This window comes from Erythrolamprus reginae, chromosome 3, assembly GCF_031021105.1.
Source record: "Erythrolamprus reginae isolate rEryReg1 chromosome 3, rEryReg1.hap1, whole genome shotgun sequence".
Lineage (NCBI taxonomy): Eukaryota > Metazoa > Chordata > Lepidosauria > Squamata > Dipsadidae > Erythrolamprus > Erythrolamprus reginae.
In genome coordinates this window covers 7,484,021-7,504,780 of record NC_091952.1, presented here as the reverse complement: position 1 = coordinate 7,504,780, position 20,760 = coordinate 7,484,021, and the positions used below count along the sequence as shown (strand labels likewise).

At 44.7% G+C, this 20,760-nt stretch overlaps 1 protein-coding gene across 3 annotated transcripts in view; it reads left to right on the top strand.

Annotated features, from left to right (window-relative positions):
• The window catches only part of RGS19 (regulator of G protein signaling 19), a 59,490-nt gene that overhangs the window by 28,861 nt on the left and 9,869 nt on the right, over positions 1-20,760 (top strand). For all 3 annotated transcript variants that reach the window (XM_070748772.1, XM_070748770.1, XM_070748771.1), the window contains exons 2-3: positions 14,780-14,896; positions 15,610-15,749. In XM_070748772.1, coding sequence (XP_070604873.1) covers positions 15,646-15,749 — 104 coding nt within the window. In that variant the 5' untranslated portion in view covers positions 14,780-14,896; positions 15,610-15,645. The remainder of the gene's footprint in view (positions 1-14,779; positions 14,897-15,609; positions 15,750-20,760) is intronic.

Genomic DNA, 20,760 nt, shown 5'->3' with positions numbered 1-20,760 from the left:
GACTTAGTCCTCAACTTACGACCACCAATTGAGCCCAAAACGTTCGATTGCTAAGTGAGACATTTGTTAAGTGAACTTTGGCCCACGTATCAACAGTAGAGACCTTCAAATTTCTAGGTTCTATCATATCTCAAGACCTAAAATGGTCATCTAACATCAAAAACATCATCAAAAAAGCACAACAAAGAATGTTCTTTCTGCACCAGCTCAGGAAGCTCAAACTGCCCAAGGAGCTGCTGATCCAGTTCTACAGAGGAATCATTGAGTCTGTCATCTGCACCTCTATAACTGTCTGGTTTGGTTCTGCAACCCAACAGGACCGACACAGACTTCAGAGGAGAATCAGAACTGCTGAAAAAACAATTGCTGTTAACCTGCCTTCCATTGAGGACCTGTATACTGCACGAGTCAAAAAGAGGGCGGGGAAAATATTTACTGACCCCTCACATCCTGGACACAAACTGTATCAACTCCTACCCTCAAAACGTCGCTACAGAGCACTGCACACCAAGACAACTAGACACAATAAGTTTTTTTCCGAACGCCATCACTCTACTAAACAAATAATTCCCTCAACACTGTCAGACTTTCTATTAAATCTGCACTTCTATTCTACTAGTTTTTCTCATCATTCCTATCACCCATTTCCTCCCATGTTGACTGTATGACTGTAACTTGTTGCGTATATCCTAAGATTTTTATTAATATTGCTTCTTCATTGCTTATTTGACCCCTATGACAATCATTAAGTGTTGTACCACATGATTCTTGACAAATGTATATTTTATTTTATGTACGCTGAGAGCATCTGCACCAAGACAAATTCCTTGTGTGTCCAATCACACTTGGCCAATAAAAATTCTATTCTATTCTATTCTATTAACGACCTTTCTGGTCATCATCTTTAAGCGAATGACTGCCGTCGTTAAAATTAGTGATACGGTTCTTAAGTAAATCTGACTTTCACTATTGACTTTGTTTGTTGTAAAAGTGGATCGCGTGACTCCGGGATATTGCAGAAAGAGGAATCCGTTGCCAAGCGGCTGAATTTTGGTCATGTGACACTCAGGAGGAGCTTTGAAGGGTCACTAAATGAACGGTTGTAAGTCGAGGACTGCCTGTACCATTTCACTCTGCTTTACAGCCCTCTCGAAACGGTTTGCTGAGTCAGTTTATTCCAACTCCCCACCTGAAAAAAACTCTGTTCCAACTGCTAGTGCCTTACCATCTGTTACCATCTGTTTGGAACCCATCTCGCATCTCAGACGTTAACACCCTTGAAAATGTCCAAAGATACTTCACCAGAAGAGCCCTTCACTCCTCCACTCGAAATAGAATACCCTACGAGACTAGACTTTCAATCCTGGGCCTAGAAAGCCTAGAACTAAGACGCCTTAAACAAGATCTAAGTATTGCCCACAAGTGAGTATTGATTCTTCACTGCCACTCTCCTATAGTACTTTTATTTAGTCCTGCTTCACTCTTCTTCACCTGGGTCCCATGAGGAATGAATCTGAAAAAATCTTTATATCAGCTAATATAATATTTTTATGGAAAATTTGTGTTCTGGAAGTTCTAGAATAAAGTGATATCAAAAGATTGCTGCTCTCTGCTCTTCGTATCCTGTACCTTATCTTTTAAAGAAGATATTGAGGATAAATATCTGTTTACTTAGGAACTAAAGTCTTCAATCTTCCCTGGTCTGAATGAAAGATAATTGCATGAAACATAATATGATGTTCAATACAGGTAGCCCATGACCTAGGACCAGAATTTATGTTGCTAAACAAGGCAGTTGTTAGATGAGTGAAACTTGATTTTACTACCTTTTTGAAGACAGAGAAGGGAAAGGGGGGACATGATCGAAACATTTAAATATGTTAAAGGGTTAAATAAGCTTCAGGAGGGAAGTGTTTTCAATAAGAAAGTGAACACAAGAACAGGGGGGCACAATCTGAAGTTAGTTGGGGGAAAGATTAGAAGTAATGTGAGAAAATATTATTTTACTGAAAGAGTAGTAGATGCTTGGAACAAACTTCCAGCAGACGTGGTCGGTAAATCCACAGTAACTGAATTTAAACATGCCTGGGATGAACATATATCCATCCTAAGATAAAATACAAGAAATAGTATGAGGGCAGACTAGATGGACCGTGAGGTCTTTTTCTGCCATCAATCTTCTATGTTTCTATGTTTCTAAGATCATATGCTGCAATGTCCTGCCTGTCAGTGACTACTTCAGCTTCAACCACAACAAGACAAGAGCACACAACAGATTTAAACTTAATATTAACCGCTCCAAACTTGACTGTAAAAAATATGACTTCAGTAACCGAGTTGTCGAAGCGTGGAACTCATTACCGGACTCCATAGTGTCATCCCCAAACCCCCAACACTTTACCCTTAGATTATCTACGGTTGACCTATCCAGATTCCTAAGAGGTCAGTAAGGGGCGAGTACAAGTGCACTGGAGTGCCTTCTGTCCCCTGTCCTATTGCTCTCCTATATCTTCTATTCCTTTCTTCTATTCCTATATTTCTTCTTCTATTATTTCATTGATATGTTCTGTTACTATATCTTCTTTTCTATTCTTTCATAGATATATTTTACTATGAGTATCTCCTCTATAACCTTCATCATGTATTTTATTATACATATACCCACTGAAACTCTCATTGTGTATTGGACTAAATAAATAAATTAAATAAATAAACAAACAAACAAACACTGATGGCAATAGCATTTAGACTTATACAGTACCTCTACCTAAGAACACCTCTACTTATGAACTTTTCTAGATAAGAACCAGGTGTTCAAGATTTTTTTGCCTCTTCTCAAGAACCATTTTCCACTTACAAACCCGAGTCTCCAAAACTGTAACCGGAAAAGTCAGGGGAAAGCCTCTGTGGGACCTCTCTAGGAATCTCATGGGAGGAAACAGGGCTGGAAAAGGCGGGGAGAAGCCTCTGTGGGGCCTCTCTAGGAATCTCTTGGGAGGAAACAGGGCCTCCACCCTCCCTGTGGTTTCCCCAATCGCACGCATTATTTGCTTTTACATTGATTCCTACGGGAAAAATTGCTTCTTCTTACAAACTTTTCTACTTAGGAATCTGGTCATGGAACAAGTTAAGTTCGTAAGTAGAGGTACCACTATTCTTATATACTTTTCTTTAAACAAAACAATCAATTTAGACATTTATGCCAATTCCCATCGGCTTCCACAACCCTTCGTCCTTGAAAACGTCCTTTCATTTTTGGCCCTACAATACTCTTGCTGCTATCAACATATATCATATCAAAGTTCCTTTTTTTATTACTAAAAGTCTTTTTCCAATAAAACACAAAAGAAAAATTTCAGGTTTTATCTTCATCTTTGTTTTAAGATTTTTTCCCCTATATTAAAAATATGAATCTTACTCCAAAATTTCTTGGTTTAGTTTCATACTTTCAGACCGGCAATATTTTGTTACTGACAATAAAGTAGAATTCATTCATCAGGCCGTGTTTCCTGTTGGGAGCACCTGAGTAGACTGTGACAGCTTTTGGGACTTGAAAGACTCAACAGGAATGGACCTGATTATACATACATACATACATACATACATACATACATACATACATTTTAATAGGAAAGTGAACACAAGAACAAGAAGACACAATCTGAAGTTAGTTGGGGGAAAGATCAAAAGCAACGTGAGAAAATATTATTTCACTGAAAGAGTAGTAGATGCTTGGAACAAACTTCCAGCAGACGTGGTTGATAAATCCACAGTAACTGAATTTAAACATGCCTGGGATGAACATATATCCATCCTAAGATAAAAATATAGGAAATAGTAGAAGGGCAGACTAGATGGATCATGAGGTCTTTTTCTGCCGTCAGTCTTCTATGTTTCTATGTACTCCCACACTGTTCAATTTAATTCAATTTCAATTCAATTTATTAGATTTCTATGCCGTCCCTCTCCGAAGACTCGGGGCGGCTCACAACAATTGATGAACAAAAATTGTTCATCCCAAATTGTACAGCTAAACGTCCGTAAACATTCTCAGACATTCAAGTCCATAATTGTCCCAAAGGTTCTTTTTTCAAGAGGCGACTGGACATTTTTGTTATTTTTTTTGTCTTTCGAAGACTTTCTCACTGTTGTTGCCTGTGCATTAATCGTTTTGAAAAGCCAAAAAGATTCCAAGCAACCTGTGTGTACGGAGAGCCGCACTGACCTCTTTACTTGGCTAGCTACGCTACCCTCGAGATCTGGGAACCGTTCCCGAAATGGCTGAATGGAGCCTGTTGAATAAAGTTGAGCTACGGCTGAATGCAAAACCCATCTGTTTTTCTTCCTGGCTGCAGTGGAATTAGATATCTTTTAAAAATAAAATATCTTATTATATTTTAAACAGGCAAAAGAAATAGAACTATCCCTTGACTTAGGAGCGCAATTGAGCCCAAGAGTTGACCAAGTGAGACAGGGGTTCCTTGAACTTTACCCAATTACCGTATTTTTCAGAGTATAAGTTGCACCTTTTTCCTCCCTAAAAGAGGCTGAAAATTCAGGTGCATCTTATACTCTAGAGGTTTTTTTGAAGCTTTTCCCCCCCAGCCCTAACTAGGTGCTAACGATCTTCCCAGCTCTTATCTTGCAGGTTCTTTCATTGTTACTCTCTGCAAAGATTGTTTTCCAATCTCTAAGTCTTTGCAGAGTTTGTTTCATTACTCTAACTTGCTCCAAGTAAGTTTCTTTCCAGCCCTAACCAGGTGTTAACAATGTTCCCAGCTCTTACTGTTTGCAAGCTCTTTCATTGTTACTGTCTGCGAAGAATGTTTTTCCAATCTCTATGTCTTTGCAGAGTTTTTTTTCATTACTCTAACTTGCTCCAAGTAAATTTCTTTCCAGCCCTAATCAGGTGCTAACTATGTTCCCAGCTTTTATAGCGCTTGCAAGCTCTTTCATTTATTCTCTGCGAAGAATGTTTTCCAAGCCCTAAGTCTTTGCAGTTTGTTTCATTACTCTATTTGCTCAGAATTTTTCTTTCCAACCCTAACCAGCTTCTAACAATGTTCCCAGCTTTTACTGGCTTGCAAGCTCTTTCATTGTTACTCTCTCCAAATAAGGTTTTTTTAAAGCCCTAACCAGGGGATAAAATAAGGTGCTGAAACTGACCAGACTAAGGATGCTACCCAGATGAATATTTGGTAAATAGATCCTTTTCCCTATTTTCCTCCCCAAAAACCAAGGTGCGTCTTTGGCCACTGTTGTTAAGCGAATTGCTGCAGTTGTGATGGGAATCGTGCAGTCACTGAGCGAATGTGGCTTCCTCCTACGATGCAGCATTAAAGTTTGACCTTCAAAGTTGCATTTGGAAGCTGAAAGTATCTCCCTTGACAAAATTAAGACGACAGTTGATAGCTAAACGGAATGGATTGGTGTTCCGATTATGCTTAAATTAGGGATCCTTGGTGCTCTCTTGAGTTGGATTTTTCTTTTCTTTGACTTGATCGAAGTGTATAACATCACAAAGAGACTAGGACCATGATGGTGAACCCATGGCAAACATGCCACAGGTGGTACATGAAGCCATATCAGAGGTCACGAGAGAATTTGCGATGGAAGGGAATCGAAAATAGGTCGGCAAGTGTTGTATTGCCTCTGTACAAATCGATGGTGAGACCACACTTGGAGTACTGTGTACAGTTCTGGTCACCGCACCTCAAGAAGGATATAATAAAACTGGAAAAGGTGCAAAAAAGGGCAACAAGAATGATCAAGGAAATGGAGCATCTCCCTTATGAAACCAGGTTGCAACACCTCGGTCTCTTCAGCCTTGAAAGACGGCATTTAAGGGGTGACTTGATCAAAGTGTGTAAAATCATGCATGGGATAGACAAAGTGGATAGAGAAAAATTATTTTCTCTATCACACAATACTAGGACGGAGGGGGCCCTCCCTAAAGCTCGTAGGTAAGAAAGTGAGGACAAATCAAGGGAAATATTTCTTCACCCAGAAGGTCATAGGTTTATGGAATTCAATTCCAGAAGAGGTCATGACAGCTGTCAGCCTTGATAGCTTCAAGGCAGGATTAGACAGATTCATGGATGCCAAGTGTATCGGTGGTTATTGAAATGGATGTCCAAGTGCCGCCTCTATGTTGGTTGAGGCAGGCAGGGTTCCGTTGGGTACCATTTGTTGGGGCTCGAGGGAAAGGGAGGGTCTTGCCTTCTCTTTCTGCTCAAGATCCCCATGGACAATTGGTGGGCCACTGTGTGACACAGAATGCTGGACTCAATGGGCTTTGGCCTGATTTAGCAGGGTTCTTCTTAGGTTCTTATGGGAAGCAGCCTCGCGCCGGGTGTATTGGAGGCGCATGCTCCTCATCACCGCCTCAGAGTCCCTCTTTTTTTTTTAAGCCTTAAAGTTTTGGATTTTTTAAGTTCCTCTCACCTCACCTTCTTCCTTTGGCAGTGACTGTCCTCCTCTTCCTCCTCCCTCCACCCAAATTCCGAGCTTTTATTTCTTTCATAGAATCATAGAAACATAGAAAACTGACGGCAGAAAAAGACCTCATGGTCCATCTAGTCTGCCCTTATACTATTTTCTGTATTTTATCTTAGGATAGATATATGTTTATCCCAGGCATGTTTAAATTCAGTTACTGTCGATTTACCAACCACGTCTGCTGGAAGTTTGCTCCAAGGATCTACTACTCTTTCAGTAAAATAATATTTTCTCATGTTGCTTTTGATCTTTCCCCCAACTAACTTCAGATTGTATCCCCCTGTTCTTGTGTTCACTTTCCTATTAAAAACACTTCCCTCCTGGACCTTATTTAACCCTTTAACATATTTAAATGTTTCGATCACGTCCTCCCTTTTCCTTCTGTCCTCCAGACTCTACAGATGGAGTTCATGAAGTCTTTCCTGATACGTTTTATGCTTAAGACCTTCCACCATTCTTGTAGCCTGTCTTTGGACCCGTTCAATGTGGTCAATATCTTTTTGTAGGTGAGGTCTCCGGAACTGAACACAGGATTCCAAATGGGGTCTCACCAGCGCTCTATATAAGGGGATCACAATCTCCCTCTTCTTGCTTGTTATACCTCTAGCTATGCAGCCAAGCATCCTACTTGCTTTTCCTACCGCCCAACCACACTGCTGCATTATTTGCTTTTACATTGATTCCTATGGGAAAAATTGCTTCTACTTAAGAACGTTTCTATTTAAGAACCAGGTCATGGAATGAATTAAGTTCGTAAGTAGAGGTGCCACCGTACAGTGAATTAACTTTTGGTCGCCACTATGTAGAAAAAGGACATTGAGACTCTAGAAAGAGTGCAGAGAAGAGCAACAGAGATGATTAGGGGACTGGAGGCTAAAATTTATGAAGAACGGTTGCAGGAACTGGGTAGGTCTAGATCAATAGTTCTCAACCTTTCTAATGCCACGATCCCTTAATACAGTTCCTCACATTGTGGTGACCCCCAACCATAAGTCTAGCGCCAATTCTTTCAACAGAGCTTGAAGCTGATTGGCAGGATGGTTAGAGGGACACCTCCACTGTAAGCGCCTGATTGGTCGGATTGTAAAAATATGTTCCAAGGCGTCAGAATAGAAGCTTTAATTCCTTACACCAGGGGAAATTTGACTTTTCACATGATCTTAGGCGACCCCTGTGAACCGGTCATTCGGCCTCCAAAGGGGTCCCAACCCCCAGGTTGAGAACCACAGCACTAGATTAATGAAAAGAAGGAATAGGGAACCTTTCTGATCACCACCAAAGCGCCTCTGCTAATTTTGATCACCGCCGTCACCATGCTGAAGCTAAGCAAGGAAGCGAAGCCGCAACTTCAGCACCTCTTCAAAAGTGGTTAGCTTCATCCCTGTTGTGCTTTACAGTGGTACCTCTACCCAAGAACGCCTCTACTTACAAACTTTTCTAAAAAAGAACCGGGTGTTCAAGATTTTTTTGCCTCTTCTCAAGAACCATTTTCCACTTACAAACCCGAGCCTCCGAAACTGTAGCCGGAAAAGGCAGGGAGAAGCCTCCATGGGGCCTCTCTAGGAATCTCCTGGGAGGAAACAGGGCTGGAAAAGGCGGGGAGAAGCCTCCATGGGGCCTCTCTAGGAATCTCCTGCGAGGAAACAGGGCTGGAAAAAGCAGGGAGAAGCCTCCATGAGGCCTCTCTAGGAATCCCCTGGGAGGAAATAGGGCTGGAAAAGGCAGTGAGAAGCCTCTGTGGGGCCTCTCTAGTAATCCCCTGTGAGGAAACAGGGCTGGAAAAGGCAGGGAGAAGCCTCCATGAGGCCTCTCTAGGAATCCCCTGGGAGGAAATAGGGCTGGAAAAGGCGGTGAGAAGCCTCTGTGGGGCCTCTCTAGTAATCCCCTGTGAGGAAACAGGGCTGGAAAAGGCAGGGAGAAGCCTCCATGAGGCCTCTCTAGGAATCCCCTGGGAGGAAATAGGGCTGGAAAAGGCGGTGAGAAGCCTCTGGGGGGCCTCTCTAGTAATCCCCTGTGATGAAACAGGGCCAGAAAAGGTGGTGAGAAGCCTCTGTGGGGCCTCTCTAGTAATCCCCTGTGAGGAAACAAGGCTGGAAAAGGCGGTGAGAAGCCTCTGTGGGGCCTCTCTAGGAATCTCATGGGAGAAAGCAGGGCTGGAAACGGCAGTGAGAAACCTCTATGTGACCTCTCTAGGAATCTCCCGGAAGGAAGCAGGGCCAGAAAAGGCAGTGAGAAGACTCCGTGGGGGCCCTCTCGGAATCTCCTGGGAGGAAATAGGGCCTCCACCCTCCCTGTGGTTTCCCCAATCGCACACATTATTTGCTTTTACATTGATTCCTATTGGAAAAATAGCTTCTTCTTACAAACTTTTCTACTTAAGAACCTGGTCACGGAACGAATTAAGTTCATAAGTAGAGGTACCATTGTATTTAAGTTTTAAGAGAAGTGCAGATCCTGGAATGCCTGAGCCATCTCATTTTAAGTCTACTTTGGAGGTTGAAGGAATTAATCAATGTATTTAGAGAGTACAGTGTTCCTTCGATTTTCGTGGGGGATGCGTTCCGAGACCGCCCGCGAAAGTCAAATTTCCGCAAAGTAGAGATGTGGAAGTAAATACACTATTTTTGGCTATGAACAGTATCCCAAGCCATCCCTTAACATTTTAAACCCCTAAATTACAATTTCCCATTCCCTTAGCAACCATTTAGATTATTTAGTTTCCGGTTCCGGTGGAGGCAGCAAGGAGGGGGGGTTTACTGCTCCGCCGGACTACGGCGAAAAAACATCAAAAAATATAGGAAATCTCTACCTAGCTCGGCGGTCCTTCGCAGTCCGGAAAGGTGAGCACCCTCCGCTCAGGAAGATCCCGAGTCCCCTGTTCCACGGGGCTTTGCTCTGCCTTCCCCACGGAACTATCACAGGCTATCAGCTGGGGCCCGGAAAATGGCGGCCACTAGCTAAATAGAGCCGCCGCTGCCTGTCATCTACTGCCCCTGTATTAACACATTTACATCCGCTGCTCCGCTAGATTTTGGCGATAACATCAGCTGTATAGGAACAATTAGCGTAGGTAGCAGCTCAGTTTTGGAGAAAGGAGAAGCCTCTGCCTCGGAAGATCTGTTTGTTTGCTCCTGAGAGACGCTGGAGACATCGGAGAGCCGACCAGCACGACTAGCTGGGGCTTGAAAAACAGCGGCTGCCTGATTGAACTGCCTGTCATTTGCCGCTTCACTAACCTTGGCTTATCGGTCTAGACGGGCCTGGGATGTCAGACTGCCAAATGGTGGGGGCGCCTGGCATCGGAGGGACCGTCACTCATTACTGAAATTCGAGCTGCCGACGAACATGATTGAAGTGGAGAGTGGAGCTGCTGTGAAAGGAGAGGTCAAAGAGTTTGCAATTGTTCGTGCCTCTCATGCCGTTTATGCCGGGACCATGTGGGAGCTGCCTAGGGGCGTTTTGCGAGCTGTGCAGAACCACGGAGGAGGAGATGAGCCGGAAATGCTGCCCAGCAGGTCTGATGGCTGTCGGAGGGTGACTGGGTTGTTTGACGAGAATTGGAGTTTCCATAGAGAGGGAAGAACCAAGGACAACTCTTACCTAGGTAAAGAGCCTGAACTCTTACAGCACTGGTCAATGGTTATGGCCAGCATTGAGAAGACCACCTTACCACTGTATCTTGACATCCAGATACTGACAGTGGCTGACACCAAAGACGCTGAAGAACAATATTTTAGGACTTTTCCCTGAACATTGAAACCTTTTCCCCAGAACTCACCTTTTAGAACTGGTGCTGTACTGCTGACTGATGGACAATTGACTTTAATGATTCCCTATATTTTTAGCACTTTATAACCTTAGCACTTTAGTATTTTACCAAGTTTTTAAATAATAATAATAATTTTATGATCTTAAGAGTAATTCAGAGTAATTTGGTATTCCAGTTTTAGACTAATTTGCTGTTTTTTATTAATTATTAATAGTATTTTATATAGAGTTTTTTAGTTATTAATATTTTAGTTAATTATTGGAAGGGGGACTTAATTTATTGGAGTGGTTGTGATAAGATGTATGAAATGAATGATTGTTATGGGTGGGCTGGGTGGGATTTTGGTAGAGATGAAACAAATGATAATGGTATGAATGATTTGATTAGCCTACCTGACACTGGAGAGGCAGGAGGGGAGGGGGCACCGATATCTGGGGTGGCAGAGGGTCGGAATATCCCGGTCTTGCTGGGGAGAGGCAGATATGGCGGGGGTCACAGAGCTAGCCGTTCCAGGGGAACGAGAGATCGTTGCTTAATAACGATCCCTTGTTCCGGCTCTGTGAACCCAATCCTGGGCACTGGTGATGAGTGTAATTCTGGCCCCGGGCTCAAGCTGCTGCTACTCAATGCCAGGTCGGTGGTAAATAAAGCTCTCCTCATCCGGGATCTGATCCTGGATGAGGAGGCCGACCTGGCATGTGTTACTGAAACCTGGCTGGGCTCAGAGGGAGGTGTTCCTCTCTCTGAAATTTGCCCATCCGGGTTTCAGATATGGCATCAGTCTCGACCCCGGGGAAGGGGGGGAGGAGTGGCTATTATAGCCAGGGAGAGCCTTGGCTTGCGTAGACTCGTTGCTCCAGAGATTGCGGGTTGTGAGTCCCTCCTGGTGAAGTTGGACTTAGGGGTTCAGGTGGGCTTGTTTCTCACGTACCTGCCTCCCAGCTGCGTGTCACAAGCCCTGCCTGTGCTACTTGAGGAGGTAGCCGGGTTGGCGGTGGGGTTCCCCAGACTTATTGTCTTGGGGGACTTTAACCTGCCGTCGCTCGGCGAAACCTCTGGACTGGCACAGGAGTTCATGGCCACCATGACAGCCATGGACCTGACCCAAGTAGTACAGGGTCCGACTCACGAGGGGGGGCATGCACCCGACATGGTATTCCTCTCTGAGCAACTGAGTAATGGTCTGAGATTAAGGGGCTTAGAAGTGCTGCCTTTGTCATGGTCGGACCATTTTCTACTGCGGCTTGACTTCCTGGCTCCAATCCTTCCCCGCAGGGAGGCGGAACCGATTAAGCTGTTCCGCCCCAGACGCCTGATGGACCCAGTGGGCTTTCAGAAGGCGCTTGGGGTTATTCCAGATACACTCGTACACAGTTCGGCGGAGTCTCTCGCAGAGGCCTGGAACAAGGCTGCAGCAGAGGCTCTTGACCGGATTGCGCCGTTGCGACCTCTCCGCGGCACTAGACCCCGTAGAGCTCCATGGTTCAACGAGGAGCTCCGGGAGTTGAAACGCCAGAAGAGACGTCTAGAGAAGCGATGGAGGAAGAGTAAGTCCGAATCCGATCGAACACTTGTAAGAGCACATGTTAAGACTTACAAAGTGGCACTCAAGGCGGCAAGATGCGCGTATCATTCCGCCTTGATTGCATCAGCGGAATCCCGCCCGGCCGCTCTGTTTAGGGTGACCCGCTCCCTTCTTAATCAGGGGGGAGTTGGGGAGCCCTTGCAGAGTAGTGCCGAGGATTTTAACACGTTTTTCGCTGATAAAATCACTCGGATCCGAGCGGACCTCGACTCCAATTGGAATGCAGAGTCGACTGACAATGAGTCAGTCGAGGTGACTGGGGCACGTACTTGTCCACCTGTCTGGGAAGAGTTTGATCTGGTGACACCTGATGAAGTGGACAAGGCCATTGGAGCTGTGAGTTCCGCCACCTGTTTACTGGATCCGTGTCCCTCCTGGCTGGTTTCGGCCAGCAAGGAGGTGACACGGAGCTGGGTCCAGGAGATTGTCAACGCTTCTTTGGGGAGGGGGTCCTTCCCGGATCCCTACAAGGAGGCACTTGTGCGCCCCCTCCTCAAGAAGCCTTCCCTGGACCCAGCCATTCTCAACAACTATCGACCAGTCTCCAACCTTCCCTTTATGGGGAAGGTTGTTGAGAAGGTGGTGGCGCTCCAGCTCCAGCGGTCCTTGGAAGAAGCCGATTATCTAGGTCCTCAACAGTCAGGATTCAGGCCCGGCTACAGCACGGAAACTGCTTTGGTCGCACTGATGGATGATCTCTGGCGGGCCCGGGACAGGGGTTTATCCTCTGTCCTGGTGCTTCTTGACCTCTCAGCGGCTTTCGATACCATCGACCATGGTATCCTTCTGCACCGGCTGGAGGGGTTGGGAGTGGGAGGCACTGTTCTTCAGTGGTTCTCCTCCTACCTCTCTGGTCGGTCGCAGTCGGTGTTAGTGGGGGGCCAGAGGTCGACCTCTAGGTTACTCCCTTGTGGGGTGCCTCAGGGGTCGGTCCTCTCCCCCCTACTATTTAATATCTACATGAAACCGCTGGGTGAGATCATCCAAGGGCATGGGGTGAGGTATCATCAATATGCAGATGATACCCAGCTTTACATCTCCACCCCTTGTCCAGTCAGCGAAGCAGTGGAAGTGATGTGCCGGTGCTTGGAGGCTGTTGGGGTCTGGATGGGTGTCAACAGACTCAAGCTCAACCCGGATAAGACGGAGTGGCTGTGGGTTTTGCCTCCCAAGGACAATTCCATCTGTCCTTCCATTACCCTGGGGGGGGAATTATTGACCCCCTCAGAGAGGGTTCGCAACTTGGGCGTCCTCCTCGATCCACAGCTTACATTAGAGAAACATCTTTCAGCTGTGGCGAGGGGGGCGTTTGCCCAGGTTCGCCTGGTGCACCAGTTGCGGCCCTATTTGGACCGGGACTCATTGCTCACAGTCACTCATGCCCTCATCACCTCGAGGCTCGACTACTGTAATGCTCTCTACATGGGGCTACCTTTGAAAAGTGTTCGGAAACTTCAGATCGTGCAGAATGCAGCTGCGAGAGCTATCATGGGCTTCCCTAAATATGCCCATGTCACACCAACACTCCGCAGTCTGCATTGGTTGCCGATCAGTTTCCGGTCACAATTCAAAGTGTTGGTTATGACCTATAAAGCCCTTCATGGCACCGGACCAGAATATCTCCGGGACCGCCTTCTGCCGCACGAATCCCAGCGACCAGTTAGGTCCCACAGAGTTGGCCTTCTCCGGGTCCCGTCAACTAAACAATGTCGTTTGGCGGGACCCAGGGGAAGAGCCTTCTCTGTGGCGGCCCCGACCCTTTGGAACCAACTCCCCCCAGATATCAGAGTTGCCCCCACCCTCCTAGCCTTTCGTAAGCTCCTTAAAACCCACCTCTGTCGTCAGGCATGGGGGAATTGACAATTTCCCTCCCCCCCTAGGCTTATAAAATTTATGTATGGTACGCTAGTGTGTATGATTGGTTTCTAAATTGGGGTTATTAATTAATTAAATATTAGATTTGTTACATTGTATCATTGTTGCTGTGAGCCGCCCCGAGTCTGCGGAGAGGGGCGGCCTACAAATCTGATAAATAAATAAAAATATTACTCACCATGTTTATTAAAGTTTATTTTAAAAATGTTTTTTAAAGGTAGACGAAAGTTTGGCAATGACATATGACGTCATTGGGCGGGAAAAACCGTGGTATAGGGGGGGAAACCGTGAAGTATTTTTTAATTCATATTTTTGAAAAACCGTGGTATAGACGTTCTGCGAAGTTCGAACCCGCAAAAATTGAGGGAACACTGTATACTTTTGAAGATGGATACATTCTAGAGACTAGTACATTTATGCAATGTTATTCTCGTGCTTTTTTCTGATAACATGTAAATGACGTTTTTGTCTGTGTAATGTATTTATCACATTGGAATAAATATTTAGATTTTAATTTTTTTAAAAAAAATTAAGGACCTGGGGAGACATGATAGCAGTGCTCCAATATCTCAGAGATTGCCACAAAGAAGAGAGAGTCAACCTATTCTCCAAAGCACCTGAAGTTAGAACAAGAAGCAGTGGGTGGAAGGTGAACAAGGAGAGAAACAACTTAGAACTAAGGAGAAACTTCCTGACTGTTAGAACAATTAACTAGTGGAACAGCTTGCCACCAGAAGTTGTGAATACTCCAACACTGGAAGTTTTTAACCAGATTTTGGATAACCATCTGTCTGAAGTCGTGTGGGGTTTCCTACCTAAGCAGGGGGTTGGACTAGAAGACCTCCAAGGTCCCTTCCAGCTCAGTTATTCTAATTATAATTTTCTAATGCAAGTCTTATTTATTCATTCATTTGGTTTGGTTTGGCTTGGCTTGGCTTGGTTTGGTTTGGTTTGGTTTCTATGCCACCATTCTCCTGAGTTTTAATTTGAACATGGGGACTTGGAAAAGTTGTCTCTTGTAACCACTGTGATATTTTTTTTGCTTTCCACAGGGGCTGCTCCCTAAACTGCAATTCCCCTAGGCCGGGCCGGGGCCACGGGGACATCTGGCTGGCCGTTGGGCTCAAAATAAGGACCCAGATCCGAACTCTGGTCATTCACGAAACCAGGTTAGCATTTCAAACTGTTCTTTGTAGGGCCGTGGTCCTCAACTTTTCTGGGCCCCTGGGCCAATGGCAGTGGAGCTAGGGGGAGGCGGGGAATAGTTTCACCCATGCAACCTAGATCCTGCACAGTGATTGGCCTAAAGTCACCCAATTGGCTTTCATGCCTAAGGCGGAGCTAGCACTCACAGTCTCCTGGTGATTGGCCACAAGTCAAAGAAGGGAGGGAGGGAGGGAGGGAAAAGAAGGGAGGAAGGGAGGGAAAAAGAAAGAAGGAAGGAAGGAAGGGAAAAAGGAAGAAAGAAGGAAGGGAAAAAGGAAGAAGGAAGGAAGGGAGGGAAAAGAAAGAAGGAAGGAAGGGAAGAAAAAGAAGGAAGAAGGAAGGGAAAAAGGAAGAAGGAAGGAAGGGAAAAGAAAGAAGGAAGGAAGGGAAAAAGAAAGAAGGAAGGGAAGAAGGAAGAAGGAAGGAAGGGAAAAGAAAGAAGGAAGGAAGGGAAAAAGGAAGAAGGAAGGGAAAAGAAAGAAGAAAGGAAGGGAAGAAAAAGAAGGAAGAAGGAAGGAAGGGAAAAAGAAAGAAGGAAGAAGGAAGGGAAAAGAAAGAAGGAAGGGAAGGAAAGAAAGAAAGAAAGAAAGAAAGAAAGAAGAGTGGCCTCCTATGGAGCCTGCTGGCCGAGGTGCCTGGTTCCTCACCCTCTCTCTCTGGCTCCTCCCCTTTGCAGTACCCAGAGCCGCCGTACCCGGGCAGACCCCTTCCAATGTCCCAGCATGAGACTTCTCCGGCTGCACTGCGGAGGCCCAGCAACCACCGACGGGGCAACCCCTGCTGCTTGTGCTGGTGCTGCTGTTGCAGCTGCTCCTGGTAGGTGCTTCCTCCCAGAGGTGGTGATTGGGGGAGTGGTTCGGCTGTCTTCTGGCATCTGGCCAGGGCCCTGCTTGCCTTGCAAGAAGTCCTCGACTTAGTGAATCTACTCTGCGGGTACTTATGATGTGATTCTGATGGCCAGATCTCTATCTCTATTAACCTGTCTATCCAATTCTAGCTCTGTCCATCTCTATCTATCTGTCTGTCTATCCGTCCATCCATCCATCTCTACCTCTGTCCATCTCTATGTCTGTCTACCTATCCATCCATCTGTATCTCTATCCATCTCGATATATTTATCTACCTCTATTTCTGTCTATCTCTTACCTATCTCTATCTCTATTTTTCTATTTATTCATCTACCCATCTCTAACTGTCTGAAACATAGAAACATAGAAGTCTGACGGCAGAAAAAGACCTAATGGTCCATCTAGTCTGCCCTTATACTATTTTCTGTATTTTATCTTAGGATGGGTATATGTTTATCCCAGGCATGTTTAAATTCAGTTACTGTGGATTTATCTACCACGTCTGCTGGAAGTTTGTTCCAAGGATCTACTACTCTTTCAGTAAAATAATATTTTCTCATGTTGCTTTTGATTTTTCCCCCAACTAACTTCAGGTTGTGTCCCCTTGTTCTTGTGTTCACTTTCCTATTAAAAACACTTCCCTCCTGGACCTTATTTAACCCTTTAATATATTTAAATGTTTTGATCATGTCCCCCCCTTTTCCTTCTGTCCTCCAGACTATACAGATTGAGTTCATGAAGTCTTTCCTGATACGTTTTATGCTTAAGACCTTCCACCATTCTTGTAGCCCGTCTTTGGACCCGTTCAATTTTGTCAATATCTTTTTGTAGGTGAGGTCTCCAGAACTGAACACAGTATTCCAAATGGGGTCTCACCAGCGCTCTATATAAGGGGATCACAATCTCCCTCTTCCTGCTTGTTATACCTCTAGCTATGCAGCCAAGCATCCTACTTGCTTTCCCTACCGCCTGCCTGCACTGTCTTTGTGTTTGTCCCTTTCTATGTATCTCTATATCCATCTGTCTATCCATCTATCCCTCCATACAAACTATATCTCTGTCCTTCCCTGGGGCCTGGAGAGGGCAAAATGCCCTCCCACATTCCCCCAGAGGCCCTCTGTACGCCAAGAACACCCTCCCATAACCTCTGTGTGAGCCGAAAACCAACTGGTCAGTATTCACATGGAGCTGAGCTAGGGCAATGGCGTGTGTGCCAGCATATACGGCTCTGTGTGCCAGCTGTGGCACCCATGCCATAGGTTCACCATCCCTGGTCTAAATGCTATTGGACAGGCCCACCTGCAGGTCGCCACCACCGGTTCTCCCGAATCGGTTGAATGCAACCACTCCGAACCGCTCTCAGTTTAATCCCTGCCCAGGGCTGACCATAAATAAAAGCCCAGTTCTGTTCCTCTATTGTAACTCGTCCCTTTTATTCTCCCGTGGCCATCTACCCGGGGCTTAAGTGGTGTTTATTCACCACTTGGTGCATTTAACAAAGTGACTCTAAACAACCTCGCAAACAGATGGCATCCCGTTCTCCACGTGCTCCCGGGTCTAAGTGTTTTAAATTTAGAGTTATTCCCTACCGGCTAATTTGTTTGTGGGTTTTTCTAAGAAATGCCCTCATTTCCTAGTTCTGTGTGCATTTCATCCTGTCCACCTGTCCCTGGATTTTAAGTCACAACGCTATTTTATTAGAGAGGATTTGTCCATAGCACAGGAATGCTAGATTAATAGCCCTGCACCCCCCACCCCACCCCTCCAGCAACCATAAATGGCAGGAAGTCTCTAGTTGCCAAAATGGACGGGGCCAGAGGTGATCTTACCCTGTTCCCAAGGGGGGGATTACTGATCCCCTCAGAGAGGGTCTGTAACTTGGGCGTCCTCCTCGATCCACAGCTCACATTAGAGAACCATCTTTCAGATGTGGCGAGGGGGGCGTTTGCCCAGGTTCGCCTGGTGCACCAGTTGCGGCCCTATCTGGACCGGGAGTCACTGCTCACAGTCACTCATGCCCTCATCACCTCGAGGCTCGACTACTGTAACGCTCTCTACATGGGGCTACCTTTGAAGAGTGTTCGGAAACTTCAGATCGTGCAGAATGCAGCTGAAAGAGCAATCATGGGCTTCCCCAAATATGCCCATGTCACACCAACACTCCGCAGTCTGCATTGGTTGCCGATCGGTTTCCGGTCACAATTCAAAGTGTTGGTTATGACCTATAAAGCCCTTCATGGCATCGGAACAGAATATCTCCGGGACCGCCTTCTGCCGCACGAATCCCAGTGACCAGTTAGGTCCCACAGAATTGGCCTTCTCTGGGTCCGGTCGATGATACAATGTCATCTGGTGGGACCCAGGGGAAGAGCCTTCTCTGTGGCGGCCCTACCCTCTGGAATCAACTCCCCCCAGAGATTAGAATTGCCCCCACCCTCCTTGCCTTTCGTAAGCTACTTAAAACCCACCTCTGCCGCCAGGCATGGGGGAACTGAGATTCCCTTTCCCCCTAGACCTTTACAATTTTATGCATGGTATGTCTGTATGTATGTTTGGTTTTTTATATTAATGGGTTTTTAATTGTTTTTAGTATTGGATTATTGTTGTACGCTGTTTTATGATTGCTTTTAGCCGCCCCAAGTCTTCAGAGAGGGGCGGCATATAAATCCAATAAATAAATAAATAATAAATAAATGTTAACATCAAACCAACAATCAAGAAAACTGTTAAGGAGTGTGCAGAGTTATCTCTGAGTGGTCAAAAATACATGTACGCAAAGGAAACATGGAGGTCCAGCAAATATACAGCTGATAGCTCAGAGATAGGAGTAATAATTCAGTAATACAATTCAGTTTAGTGTAAAATATTATTTACTTTTGCAAATATCTTAGTCAAGAACAGTCCCAGTCTTACACAGTTAAATCACTCTCGATACATATACAATACTATAAGCCTACTTGTTCAGCTGTATACTGAAAATAAATAAAAATAAAAGGAACACTCAAAGAACACATCCTAGATCTGAATGAATGAAATATTCTCATTGAATACTTTGTTATATACAAAGTTGGATGTGCACAACAGCATGTGAAATCGATTGTCAATCAGTGTTGCTTCCTAAGTGGACGGTTTGATTTCACAGAAGTTTGATTTACTTGGAGTTATATTGTGCTGTTTAAGTGTGGTCCCTTTATTTTTTTGAGCAGTATACTTATATGCCGCCCAAATACACATTGAATGTAATTAAAACCAGCAATTAACAATTAAAATGATTAAAAAATCATGCATGTCTTTCCTGGTTTGATCTTGATGTCTATGACAACCTGTATGGTAGAGGAACTCAATAGATGGGAAGGAAGCAGGCAGGCAGGCAGGCAGGCAGGAAGGAAGGAAGGAAGGAAGGAAGGAAGGAAGGAAGGAAGGAAGGAGGGGGGGAAAGAATGGGTGGAAGAAAGAAGGGAGGGAGGGAGGAAGAATAGATGGAAGAGGGGAGAAGGAAGGAAGGAAGAAGGCAGCGAGGGAGGAAAATGAAGGTAAGAAAATCCACAGTAACTGAATTGAAACATGCCTGGGATAAACATATATCCATCCTAAGATAAAATACAGGAAATAGTATAAGGGCAGACTAGATGGACCATGAGGTCTTTTTCTGCCGCCAGTCTTCTATGTTTCTAAGGGGGAAAAAAGGTGGAAGGAAAGGTGAAGGAAGAAATGATTTTTTTTTTGTCCAATACACAATAATACACAATGAAGGTTATAGAGGATATAGTAGAGAAGATATAGGAGATATAGGAGAGACTATAGGACAGGGGATGGAAGGCACTCTACTGTGCTTATATATGCCACTTACTGACCTCTTAGGGAGAGGTCAACAGTGGAGAGTCTAAGGGTAATGTCTTTGGGGTCAGATGATGATACTACAGAGTCTGTTAGTGAGTTCCAGGCATCAACTACAGTACTCGGTTACTAAAGTCGTATTTCCTGCAGTCAAGTTTAGAGCGGTTTACTTTAAGTTTGTATCCGTTGTGTGCTCCTGTGTTGTGGTTGAAGCTGAAGTAGTCGTTGACAGGAAGGACGTTGTAGCAGATGATTTTATGGGCTGTGCTCAGGTCGTGTTTAAGACGGCTTTCAAAGGGAGATTATATTGCATTTATTTTATTTATGTATTCATTTATTCATTCATTCATTCATTCCATTAAATAATGAAGGTTAATGAGATTAACCACATGGTAATATATAAGGAAGGAAGGAAGGAAGGAAGGAAGGAAGGAAGGAAGGAAGGAAGGAAGGAAGGATAGGAGTGAAGATATAAGAATAAAGAACAATACATTAATGGAGGATAGAAGAGATATAGAGATATATGAGTGGAAGAAAAGAAATATGAGATATAGGAGGGACTATAGGACAGGGGACGGGAGGCACCCTGGTGCACTTACGCACGCCCCTTACTGACCTCTTAGAAACTTGGAGAGGTCAATCGTGGCTAATCTAAGGGGATAGTGTCATCCCCAAACCCCCAACACTTTACCCTTAGATTATCTACGGTTGACCTATCCAGATTCCTAAGAGGTCAGTAAGGGGCGAGTACAAGGGCACTAGAGTGCCTTCCATCCCCTGTCCTATTGCTCTCCTATATCTCCTATACCTTTCTTCTATTCCTATATCTCTTCTTCTATTCTTTCATTGATATGTTCTATTACTATATCTTCTTTTCTATTCTTTCTTAGACATATTTTACTATGAGTATCTCCTCTATAATCTTCATCATGTATTTTACTATGTGTATATAAATATACAGTATAGTGTTCCCTCGATTTTCGCGGGTTCGAACTTCGCGAAAAGTCTATACCACAGTTTTTCAAAAATATTAATTAAAAAATACTTTGTGGGTTTTTTCCCCTATACCACGGTTTTTCCTGCCCGATGACGTCATGTGTCATCGCCAAACTTTCGTCTGCCTTTAATAAATATTTTTTTAA